This window comes from Marmota marmota, unplaced genomic scaffold (genome assembly GCF_001458135.2).
Source record: "Marmota marmota marmota unplaced genomic scaffold, marMar, whole genome shotgun sequence".
Taxonomy (NCBI): domain Eukaryota; kingdom Metazoa; phylum Chordata; class Mammalia; order Rodentia; family Sciuridae; genus Marmota; species Marmota marmota.
The window spans coordinates 351,434-364,310 of record NW_026000225.1 but is presented as its reverse complement, the minus strand read 5'-3'; the positions used below and the strand labels follow the sequence as shown (position 1 = coordinate 364,310).

The 12,877-nt window shown below is 36.8% G+C and overlaps 1 protein-coding gene across 1 annotated transcript; it reads right to left on the bottom strand.

The window, feature by feature from the left end:
* Window positions 1-4,229: 4,229 nt before the first annotated feature.
* On the bottom strand, window positions 4,230-5,727 carry Tcim (transcriptional and immune response regulator). The gene has a single exon (XM_015506244.2). It carries the CDS (start codon window positions 5,534-5,536, stop codon window positions 5,153-5,155), a length of 384 nt encoding a protein of 127 aa, XP_015361730.1. The 5' UTR covers window positions 5,537-5,727; the 3' UTR covers window positions 4,230-5,152.
* Window positions 5,728-12,877: the final 7,150 nt, after the last annotated feature.

The following is a 12,877-nucleotide window of genomic DNA, read 5'->3' as shown; positions in this document are numbered from 1 at the left end:
CAGGCTATTTAAAAACACAGTTGTATCCATAGAAAGTTAATTCCCTGCCCTTGGCAGCCACTGCTAATGATCAAAAAATTTTAACTGGGCCTTTGTTGTATTTAAGAGAAATTCCTGTCCTATAGCAGATGCCAACTGGATTCAGAGAGAAATCCTATCATGTAACTTTGTACTGTTATGATTTGCCACTGATGCAGACTATGAGAGCTAAAAGAGGCCACAGACATTATCTAGTTAAACTTTTTTTTTCCTTTATAGATGAAATCCAGAGATCAAAGATGAATTTTCCAGAGGCAGAGTTGGGGGAAAACCCAGAATCCTAGTATCAGTCTGGTGATGTTTGCTTTACATGCTGTTGCTGTATGCAGGAGGAACAAAGGTTCAGGAAGAAGATCCCCTGTGCTTTTGCAGGACTGCCAGTCTACAGTGTGTGTGTGTGTGTGTGTGTGTGTGTGTGTGTAAAGTATGGAAAAGCGGGAAGTGACTGCAACAAAAATCTTCTAACTACTCATCTACTTTTTTTAAACCTCTGCCAAACTTCATAGGAAGAAGATGCTTATTTCCAAAATGCTGTAAGACAGTTTTGCCAACACTTAGCCAACCCATCTCCGCTGTCAGTGTGTATTGAAATAGAACACATTTGCTTGTACCTGCGATAATCTCTCCAAATGTCTAGAAACTGTTTGCAGAAGGCTTATCCAAGTGAAGAGAGAGCTTAGTAGTCATTTCGTCATAATACTTGTTAAATATGAAGACCTATCACAAGGTTTAAGCATATTCACAATTCCTTCAAAATTTAAGTAGGCACGAGATGTTTTCCCAGTCTGACCTCACAACACTTGTCTTTATAATCTCTTTTGTTTCATCTTCAGATGAATTTAGCTATGTAGCTAAATTCACTGCTAGTGAATTGCAAAGGTCCTGTATGACTTTTCACTTCAGTAGACCAAAGCTAAGGCCACAGAGTTATGGAAGAATCACTATAGACTCTGACCATGAGTTCAGCTGCTTGGCAGTATATTATTCTTCAAAATATTAATCATACATTTTCTATGGCATAATATATAATACTTAGGCAATAAATGTTTTTGTTACCTTCAGAATAAAACTAATATTAAAGTTCATCATTTAAGGCCCTGTTGTTTTTCTAATTATCATCCAGAATTGCTTAAGCTCAGCTGGAATAAAAATTTTCCCCTTTGCTCTCCCAACTCCTATTTTGAAATGGGGAAGATCTCCATGGAATCTTCCAGTGTCTCCCCAGACAGGGTTAGATCTCCTCCCATTCTTCTGCTAACACACACACACACACACATGCATATTCACACATACACACTCATTTAGCCATTCATACACATACACACTCATATAGCCATTCATACACACACACATGCAGATACTCACACGGACACACAGGCAAGCCCACACATTCACACAGACACACAATCATATAGACATGCACAGATACATGCAACCACATTTATACACACACATTCACACAGACACAAAATCACAGACACACATATACATAAAGATATACACATAGGCATCTACACAGACACATATAGATACACACACATGCACACACACAGACATACACACAAATTTCTACACTCTCTTCCATGGCATCAAGTTTGAACCAACCCCAATCTCACTGTATGGTATTCATTTTTAAAGCGTTTTCTGACTCCTCTGAGAAGGAACATGTTGCATGAATGGATAAAATTCAAATGCTTTCCCTATGTGTGATCTCTGATTTCCACTGTGTGGGAAAGGGGTTAATTAAATAGCATGCCAGGCTGGGAGACCCTTCTATGCAGTCCAGAAGGACAGAGGATGTGCTCTGAAAGGACAGACAGTCCCCAGACCATGGCTTAATCATTTTCTATTAACAGATAAGACTTCCCAGGGGAACATCAATTGCATCCTCTGATTACCCCTGTACAATGGGAAAAATATAGTCAGACACATAACCTGGAACCCTTTCTCAGTAAATCCTAACTACAAGGCAAATCCTCCTTTGCTGTGGGCCAGGTGAAGGACTGAGCAAATGGAATAATTAATCTGTGGTCCCTGACTTCCCTAAACAGCAAACAAGACCCAATGCCTCAGCTGAGTGGAAGAGACCCTAGGCGTGGTCTTTTATGCCAAAGTGCCAATACTGTGTTATTTTAACTGCAGGCTTCAAAGGCTCCATCTATGAAATGCTTGGTGCAATTAAAAGTATTAAACTAAGACACTCTCCCCATGCAGTACAAGTGCTAACTAAACAGACAAATGGACACGTGTGATCACAGTGATTTTTCAGAGGCCACGACTTCCCATGTTGATGGCTGAATAGCATATAAGACATTATCACTTTAAAGGAAAAAGGGAAGCTTGTTTTATCCTAGTGAGGCAGTCAAACCTAGTAGCTAGAAATGAAAGCCAGTCTTTCTGGATTTGAATCTTGGATTTATGAGCTGTGTGACTTTGGCCAAATTTCTTCATCTCTCTGTGCTTCAGGTTTATTACTATATATACGCCTATGTATGTGTAAATGCTCATGCATACACCCACTTGCTCTTCTCTCTTATATTATAGAACTTAGTGATTTAATACAAAAAATCTTAGAAAACTGGTCAATAATACCTGCTCAATGATACCAATAAGATAAATACTATTAATAAGCTGTTTAATCTTTAATGCTTTTATATTTTCTATTAAAATAATGTCTTGAAATCTATGTGGCCATCTCTGGGCCACAGATGGAATTCTGAACTGAACTAGTCCTCCCTGGTCTAATAATGCTTATTCACCTGAGATTACATAATAAATGTTTTATGGAGCCAAAAATATGCCTGTGCAATCTCATTGATTCCTCCTTTTGTTCTCCATGAAGAGGAAATAATCTACCAGAAGAGTTCTTATTCTCCACACCATTGTGCATTCTACCTTTTTTTTTTTAATTTGTTGCCCTTGGTTTGGATTAGAAATCAGAAAATCATGATAATATACTGAAATAAAACAACTTAATACATGCAAATGAAAAAGAAAACAACAATGATAGAGTATGTGGTTATGGGTATATATAATAAATATTGCACTTGAACTGCCTTCAACAGCCAAGGTAGGCTTCAATCTTTGAATAGAAAGTAACTTTACATTTTTCCCCAGAGGGGACCTGCAAGGGGTAGGAAGCTTATTTCCAGCACATGCAGAGAACATTAAGCTAGCTCAGTTGGAAAGGCTGGGGAGATAGAGTGATGGAGCAGGGCCCTCTTAACAACCTTCACTTTCATAATCCCCTGACAGCACCAGTAGCTAAGCCACCCCTGGCAATGCCCTTCCTCTTTCTTAACTTTTAACTTTCTTTTCTTTTTTTGGTCTCAGGGTTGTCATTGAAAATATGATGAAAAAAGCAATCAAGCGCACACACACGCGCGCACACACACACACACACTCTGCATATTGGTTTCTGGTTTTCATTGATTCTTTCTTGGAAAGAGCTCACTTATAATGCAGTGATTATTTTATTATCTTCAGTAGATCAATCAATTTGTAGTTGAAAAGACTGACTTTTTAATCATGTGATTTTTCTTTTAAAAAATTTAGTATTCGAAATCCTGACTTGTAACCTTTCCAAAAGATTTAGACTTGTTTTATTTACTATAATTGGCATTAAAAAATCAATTTTGTAAGTATTTCCACAATGCTCAATTTCTGGGAAACTTTTATTTCTGTCTGTTAGGAAATAACATTGATGTATGCCTTCTTATGTATATTTATTATAATATTATAAGGAAATATTTAAAGAGATGGTAATGCCATTCCCATATTGGCTTATATTAAACAGTGAATCTTAATTACAATTCAGACTCTAACTCTAAGATATATTGTTTAGGGAGGAGTAAATATCACCTGTACATATGTACTCTAATCACAGAGGATAAAATTCAAATATATGAAGACAAAGCCAGTTAAAATTCACTCTGAATAGATACATGAATACCATGTTGATAAGTCAATCTATGAATTTCTATTTTATATCTTATGTTTTAAAGTTGGGACAAAGAAATATCCCCAATTTTTGGTGTAAATTTTTTTTTTTAAAGTTTGGCAATTGGTGTAAATTCACTCTCAAAGCACTTTTTATTTTTAAGGTCAAATATTTAAAAGAGTTTATAAAAATCAAAATTTACCCTCTTATTTTATTCCTTTGAGACCAATCATCACAGACCAAGAGCAGCTAAGTTTATAATAATTTATTAGGGTTGCATATCACTTGGCATGTATAATAAATTATAGAAACCATAGCATCTTTATAAACTATTTAGTATATCATATTCACTTCCTAATGCTTATTGCGGTAAGTATAAGAAATTTAATTAGATTATATTTTAGCATTAGTCAGAAGATTAAAAAACATTATAAATTTTTTTTCACAGTACTTCAGATTTATGAAGAACCCCATTATTTTAATAACTTCTGTGCAACCTGTTTGAAATGTATAAAATCCCTTTACAAACAAACCAGAAGGTGGCGTAGGTTTCACTGAGCTGAGAAAGTTCTTTCCATTTGTACTTAACTGGTGGTGCACTTTTTCAGGCATTGTCATAAATGCAAATAAATAATTAATAACTGATCTCTAAAAATCTCTACCAATAGACAATATTGAGACTTGACAACATTTCAAACATTCTGATAAAAATAATTCAGTAAACAATTGATGCTTGGTATTGTTCTCCGTTCTCTCTCACCCTCCTCTCTCCCTGCCCAGTTCAATTGGGGAGAAAAATAGATGAACACAGTTCAGTTTGGATTTAAGTCCCAGGGCCTGACAATGTAGACCTGGATGTCCGTCTGTCTTCCTGGGCCATCTGTTGGCACTGCATCTGTCCATTCTCTTCTACCAGCATCTGTCCTTTCCTGCAGGGAGAGTTTTCAAATTCTTGCTGAAAGCATTTTGTTCTCCACTGTAATCGCACAGGGTGTGGAATTGGTTGGGGTCTTTGCCACCAGTTTGCTCTGTCCCTTCTCAGGCTCGGAGGAGTCCTGACTGGAGAGAAGCTTGCAACACAGCCACAAAATGCTGCCTCTGTTAGAGTCTCACAAACTCACTGGGTCTTTAAATGTTCATTCGTGGATAACGTCCTTATCCATTTTCTTGTCCTCAGTGAACTTTGATGGAATATTTCCGCAGTTTCAGAAACTGTAAAAGCTTATCTTTCGTTCTCTTCTTCAGGGCCATCAGGGCTCGGGTTTTCTCCTCCAAATCTTGATCTAATGCAAAAATGATCTTGGCTCTCTCCTCTGCTTTCTTATCTCCAGAGTTTTTGAAGAGCCTCTGTAGTGATTCTTGATCTATGTTTTCAAAGATATTGCCCACAGCTTTCTTGCGAGAAGCTGTGTCAAAGTGGTAGCCGTGGATGGATGGGCTTACTCGAAGCGACGTGGACATGGTGATGGCTTGGTGGCTTCGCTTTGCTTTCATGGATATGGGGATCTTCTGGAATTCAGCTCCCGGGGCTCTCCAGAGAGTCTGTAGCAAAATCATTCCGGGACTACTATTTAAAGTGTGAACAAAAGCTCCCGGCTCAAATTACACTGGTGACATCAGAGTGATCTCAAGGAAGAATAATCACAGACAGATTTAACAGTTGAGTTGCCAATATCCTGTTCTTGTGTAAAATGCTTCTGAAAGCTGCGTTCAGTGACCAGGGGCGGGGCTGTGGAGATTTCACATCCTATGTGGCAACTGGATGATACAAACATGAGCCCTTCTTTACAAAAAAAAAAAAAGTTGAAATCAGTGAAGTGTAAATATGAGACATAATGAGATAGCTTAGACTCTATAAATCTTCCCAAACAACAGTTGAAACAAGGAGTCCTGCCAAACCCAGGAAAGTTTTAATTACCAAAGAAAGTTATTACAGAGCACTGCAAACATTCGGCAGCCCACATTTATGCCTTTTGGACTTCCCCTTGAGGGCAATACCAGAGCTATTGAGAGAAAGTTTGAACAATCAAGGAAACAGCTTGGAGAATGTCTGATTATAGAGTTGAATTTTACCTACACAGTGCTGACACGGCTCAGCCTGAAACCATTACTTTTCAGAGACTGAGTACAAGTGCTCATCTGTAATCACTGAATAAAATTGCAAATTAACAACAACAATAGAAAGTATCTCCTTAAGTTTGTGCATGTATGGACAACAAGAGCAATTGAAAAAGTGGGGAAGAAAATTAATTTGGGTGCTTTGTATACATAATGCCCAATAGAAGTGAGTTTACTTTTGTAAGAATCACCCAGAGAGTTTTTTGAAAGAATTTAAAATTATCATTCCTGTCATCCATAAATTCAGACAGTCAGTGTCCCCACAGATATGTGAAGCTATCATACACTAAATGTTAGTAACAAAGGACCACAGGGACCTGATGCCTGATGTACTTTCTAGCCCTCCAAAATAGCAGGACAAGTCTATGTTTTATTGTTATCTAGTCAACTTGGATCTGGAAAATGCATAAAGGTAGAAAATGGTGTGAAGTCACTTCACTTGAAAATTGAGTTAGGGACTCTTTGTATTTATTCATTCATTCACTCATTGCTTCACCCAAGCATTTGTTCAATTCATATTTCTTAAAGGGTATTATTAGTCTAAACTTTTCTAGGCATTGGAAGTATAATGGGAAAACAAACCAAACAAACAAAGGAAAGCAATGGAAAAGAATTCTTATGTTCCTTTAATAAAGTTTACATTGTGGAAGAATGTGCAGATGTAATGTCCACATCAGGAAGTAATGAATACTGTGAATAAAAATGAAACAGAGTTGTGTAAGAGTGGAAGGGAAGGTGGAGACTTTCACAGGACAGTCAGGGGTAACTTCTTTTAATTTGTTACTATGCAAAGACCTGAAGGTGGGTGTACTGGAGAGACATCTGAAGGAAAGGTGTTTTAGGGAAAGGAAATGGCTAGTACAGAGGCCTGAAGACAAGAGTATGTCTGGAGTGTATGAAGAATAGCCAGAGACCAGTGTGGTCGGTGCAGAGAGAACCAGGAAATGAGAAAGGAGATGAGGTCAGGAGGAAAAGCCACTAGAAAAATGCAAGGTCAGACTGCAGGCGACCTCATAGGCTTTGGTCCTGGATTTAACTTTTACTCTCTGCGAGGTAGTTAGCCACTAGGGAATTTGCAGCAGAGAGATGGCCTGATTTTCCTTATCATTTTATAAGATAACTGCCACTTATCAGTAAAGAATAAAATGTAGGGAGGAAAGCAGAGAAGGAGGAACAAGAAGACTAATTAAGAGACTTTCAAATTAATTTAAGCAAAAAAATGTTAGAATGGATGATATCTCACACAGATGCTTGCTTGAAGGACAATTCTCCCTAAGCTGCTGTTCAGCTCACCAACCACAACAGCTAATGTGTGTTCCAGTTTATCCATGTAAGAACCTATGTTTTGATGTCTAAGATTGTGGATTTACTGACATGCATGACACATCCTTGTGACAGTCCATTTCTCTGGCTAATAAAAAAAAAACTTGTCTTTATGATTATTACTATGGCAACGAGGATTTACTGAGTTTTTACTATGTACCATGCATGATGACAAGGAATTTACATAACTCATCTTAATTGCTCAAGGCTTCATCAACTGATGAACTGCCATGCTCCTTCATAAAGTGATTTTTATGTGGGTTCATGGTTTTTATTATCATCTCTTCATTGTGTACTCCCACATTTTGATTCCAGCTCAGATCACACCTCTGAAGTACAGATTCATTTATTTATTAACTCATCAATACAACTAGATAGCATATGGTAAAATTTCGATTTCCCTATAAAATGCAGAAATCTAGTTTTCATCCTTGATGTCTCCTCTTCTTCTGCCCCTATACATAATCCATCACCAAGTACTTCCAATTGTATCTCCAAAATATTTCTCAAAGTCATTCACTTTCTCTCCATTTTCACTGCCACTATTAAGATCAAGCCGCCTCATGGTGAATGCTATAATGCACAACCCAAAACTCTCTTTCAGAAGCTCAGCCATCAGCACCTTTGGGAACCGTCACCTTTGAAAGCATTCACATTGACTAAGGGTGCTTCTTTCCCCCTTCCCACAGCAGCTGTGTCCAGTGACTGATCATGGAAGGTCAAACCCCACCCCCTTCAAGTGTCCTAACTCTGGGGATCATCCATACTTCAGAGCATCTTTAATATTGCCTATCCTTTCCCGTTTCTTCCCCTCTGCAGGCATTGATCCTACAGTGCTTCATAATAAGTCACCTGCCTGTTGATCTCCTCAGGGTTTTCTTCCTCCAGAGCCCAGCCTTTGACTGTGTTCTCTCTCACCTGGCCTAAGACCAAATCTCTTTCCTGGCACTCTGCTTCTGCTCTTGCCTTATGTCCTCTAGACAGTACCCAGAGCAATATTTTCTAATAAACAATTGGATTAAACCATTCTTGCCCTCAATGAGGATTAGACCTCAATTTTAAGCATGGCATAAATGTGACTTTCTGGGATCTCTGCCTACTTCTGAAGCGTCAGATTTTGCCACTCCTCGTCCAATACCTTCGATTTCCTTGAAATACCACCACACTCATTTCTGTCACAGAGCTTTGCATATATTTTTTTTCCTTTTTCTACATTTTAATCTCAACTAAGTAATTTCTAGTCATTCATAAAATGCTGAATAAAGACACTTGCCAGATAGACTTTCTGAGCTCTGCCAACTTACCTATTATATTTCTTAAGTGACACTAATTTTAATTAGTAACTAGAGTTTGCAAACATATATTTAGTTTGGTGATTGTTCATTTAAAGTCTATCTCTGAGCAGGGATCATATCTACCCTTCTCATGAATGTGTCCAGAACTCCTAGATTACTTAATATAGAGATTTTATAGTAGCGTTAAATGAAAATGTATGTGATTAATTTAATTCTCATTATAAATCTATGCAGTAGGAGTTATCATAATTTCCATGTTAAAAATAAGAGACCCAGGCACAGAGGCATATGTCTGTAATCCCAGCTACTAAGCAGGCTGAAGTAGAAGGATCATGGAAGCCTGGGAATATGAAGCCAACCTGGACAACATAGAGCGGTCTTGTCTCAAAACAAAACAAACAAAAAATAAATAAATTTTACAAACCCTACTCTCTGCATTAAGCTGAAAAAATAAAAGGAACCTTAAAATGTCTCTATTTTAATCCTTGGAATGTTTAAATACAGGCAAAAGAGACTTATGTGGCAAGTGATATTTTGTAGGCATGAATAAGTTAAAAATCTTGAGATGTGGAGATTCACTCTGGATTGTCCATGATGGCCCATGCAATCACAGGAGTCCTTACAAGAAGGAGACAGAAGATCAGAGAGAAGAGAAACTTAAGTACTGCTAGGAACAGATGGCAGAAAGGGGCATGGACCAAGGAATGCAGGGTCCTCTACTCTCTGGGAAAAGCAAGGAAAGTCCCTCACATCCTCTAGAAGGACTGTACCCCTGCACACTTATTACATACTTCTGAACCCCAATTGTAAGGTAACAACCTCATATTCTTTTTAGCCACTAAATTTGTGTCAATTTGTTTCAGCAGCTACAAGAAACAAATATATACTCCCAGATGCCTACTGCTGTGTTAAGACAGCTTGAATTCAGTGCTACTGGACTCTTAAATCCTCTGGAGGACAGCTCTCAAATCAGCTGAGAACTTTGTTTTCATCAAGTCTGAATATCATTTTTGCATGACATTGAGCCGTTTTACTAAAGCACTGTTAGGGCATTCAGATGAACTTGAGAGATTAAGAAGTTTAGAAATTGTTTAGATGACAAACCATCCACAAGAAAACAATTTCTGCTTCCCAGAAATTCGACACAAAGCTTAAAGTTAGGGTATCCTGGTGCTCTTTGTCAAAGGTAACTCCATGTGTGTTTAGAGAGACTTTTAGCAATATCACCCTACTCATTCCTTTTGTTGTACAAATATTTTCAGTGGATGATGTGAACAACAGGATCTAAGGGTTTCTTGCAGGGATTCACAGATTGCACATGGATGCCTTATAGTTTTTGTTTTTCTTTCTTCAATAGAGACAAAAGATGATGAAGGTGAATTAAAGAAGCAGCTTCTTGGTTAATGTCCTTCTTCCTGGACATAAGTTTTCCAGTAGATATTTATCCTTTAGAGACTGAATGTCTCTTTGCCAGCAATGAATGTGCTTGGTTAATTTTGTGTTCAGTGAAGAGATTTGAGAAAACAAAGGGAAAGTAGCCTCTATTAAGCCATGAGTATACTCAGTTTTACACATATAATACTGAAATCATTCTTTGGAATATTATTGGAATATTATAATAATATTATTATTACTTTTTGAATATTTCACCAAAATTAAAAAAATGGAATCAGGGAGGCTAAAAAATCTGCCATGGAAAGTGGTGAAAGCTGATTTCATGTCTAGATTTTTCTTTTAATCTCAAAAATCTTTGACGAAGATTTTCCTGACATTTAAATGAAATTTTTCCTTTCCTGTTAGTGTCACTGATATCTAGAATTATCCTTTTATATTAGAAATTATGACTTTTTCTTACTTATTTCTTTTATGCTTAATATAGTGACTGGTATGTAGTATATGTCCAACAAAAAGTAAGTTATTACATGAATAAGAAAAGAATGTAAGAACACAGAATTCACTTTGATGTATACTTTATATTCTAACAACGTAACAATATCCTGAATATGAATATAGAAAATAGCATTCTTAAATCTGTACCTTAAATTTCAGTTGAATTATCCCTATACATTTTTGTTTAAGCAAAGAAAATGTCATGCTATGTTGCAAATTACAAAGTTTTTTCATATATATTATCCCATTTGACTATCACAGCATCACTGGTGCTATCTTTCTTTTACAGATGAAAAGAATGAATATTACAGATGTTAACTAATCTTCCCCAAATCTTGGAGCTAATTAAATGACAGAGCTGGCACTAGAACTCTTACTTTCTGATTTTGAATCCTGCATTTTTTCCACCACTAGATAGCGTCTTGATTCTATTAATTATTTTTTAATTTTTTTGATTATACATGACAGTAGAATACATTTTGACATATCATACATACTTGGAGTATAACTTCCCATTCTTATGGTTGTACATGATGTGGAGTTAATTGGTCATGTATTCATGTAAGAACATGGGAAAATTATGTCCGATCCATTCTACTGTCTTCCTATTCCCATCCATGCTCCTTTCCCCCAATCCCCCCCGGGCCAATCTGGTGAAACTTCACTCCTCCCTATCCACTGCTAATTGTGTGTCAGCATCCACGTATCAGAAAGAATATTCAGCCTCTGTTTTTTTCTTTTCTTTCTTTCTTTTCTTTTTGGATTGGCTTATTTCGCTTAACATGATAGACTCCAGTTCTATCCATTTACTGGAAAATGCCATAATTTCATTCTTCTTTAAATCTGAGTAATATTCCATTGTGTAAATTCACTACATTTTCTTTATCCATTCATCTGCCGAAGGGCACCTAGGTTGGTTCCATAGTTTAGCTATTGTGAATTGAGCTGCTATGAACATTGGTGTGGCTGTGTCACTATAGTATGCTGATTTTTAAGTCTTTCAGGTACATGCCAACGAGTGGTATAAGTGGGTCAAATGGCAGTTCCATTCCAAGTTTTCTGAGGAATCTCCATACTGCTTTCCAGAGTGGTTGCACCAATTTGCAGTCCCACCAGCAATGTATGAGTGTACCTTTGCCCCCACATCCTCACCAACATTTATTGTTATTTGTATTCTTGATAATTGCCATTCTGACTTGAATGAGATGACATCTCTGTGTAGTTTTAATTTGTATTTCTCTAATTGCTAGTGATGTTGAAATTATATTTATCATTTTCTCAACTTCTATATTTTAAATTTGAATATAACTTTCTTCTGTTTATCTTTTAATGCATTCATTCAGTGAATAATAAATCTCATTCACAAATATCTGCTGAATATTCACTATGTGCCAGATAAAATGCTGTGTGCATGAGGGATACATTAGGGGAAAATAGACATCGTCCCTGTGTTTTTGGAAAATTAGGTCTAGAGAATAGACGAGACTTTAAATAAACAAGTAAACAAAAATTATATGAAAAAAATTGTTAAAAGTACCTGAGAAGGAGACACATCAGGTGATATAAAAGAGAAAACAATGTGAACATTTCATTTAAATTGGTTGTCATGAATAATGTTTCTGAAGAAATTATATGTAAGCCGTGACTTGAAATAAATATAGAAATTAGTTATAAGAGGATCACAGCAAGGAGCTTTAGAGGCAGAAGGAAAATTCTGTGCAAAGTCCCTGAGATAGGATTTGAAGGCAAAAGAACAGACATAAAGTTAATGTACCTAGGAAACAGAAACCAATGAAGTGAGAAGAAAAAAGCAATGCTGGGTTGGCAGACAGGGATCCCATTATGGAGAGTGTTGATGGAAATGTTAAAGATTTAAAGCTTCATTCTAAGTGGAATGGACACACTTAAAATATTATAAGCATGGAAGGAGAACTGCTCAGTCTTCTTAATTTTATGTTTTGAAATTTCTTTGGCTAAAGAACAATCAAAGACATAAATAAAGAAAACAATTGTGGTTTTAGAGAGTAAACTGATTATTCTGTATGTATTTTGGCAATAAACCTAATGGCACTTGGTCATGAATTAGGGTAACTTCCAGCATTGTGGGAAGGCTTGACATGAGGAAGGCTGGAGGCAGAGAGGATATGAGAGAAGTATCACCAGTTCAGTAACGTGCTTGGTAAATCTGAAATACCTGGAAAACAGCCAGGTCAGTGGAATATGGGAAGCTAATGCTCACAGGAAAATCTGAAGTGTGATTTTAATTCTCCCC

Bases quoted from the DNA above. Each gene is read 5' to 3' on its own strand.
- Tcim (XM_015506244.2), bottom strand. From the start codon at position 5,536: ATGATTTTGCTACAGACTCTCTGGAGAGCCCCGGGAGCTGAATTCCAG.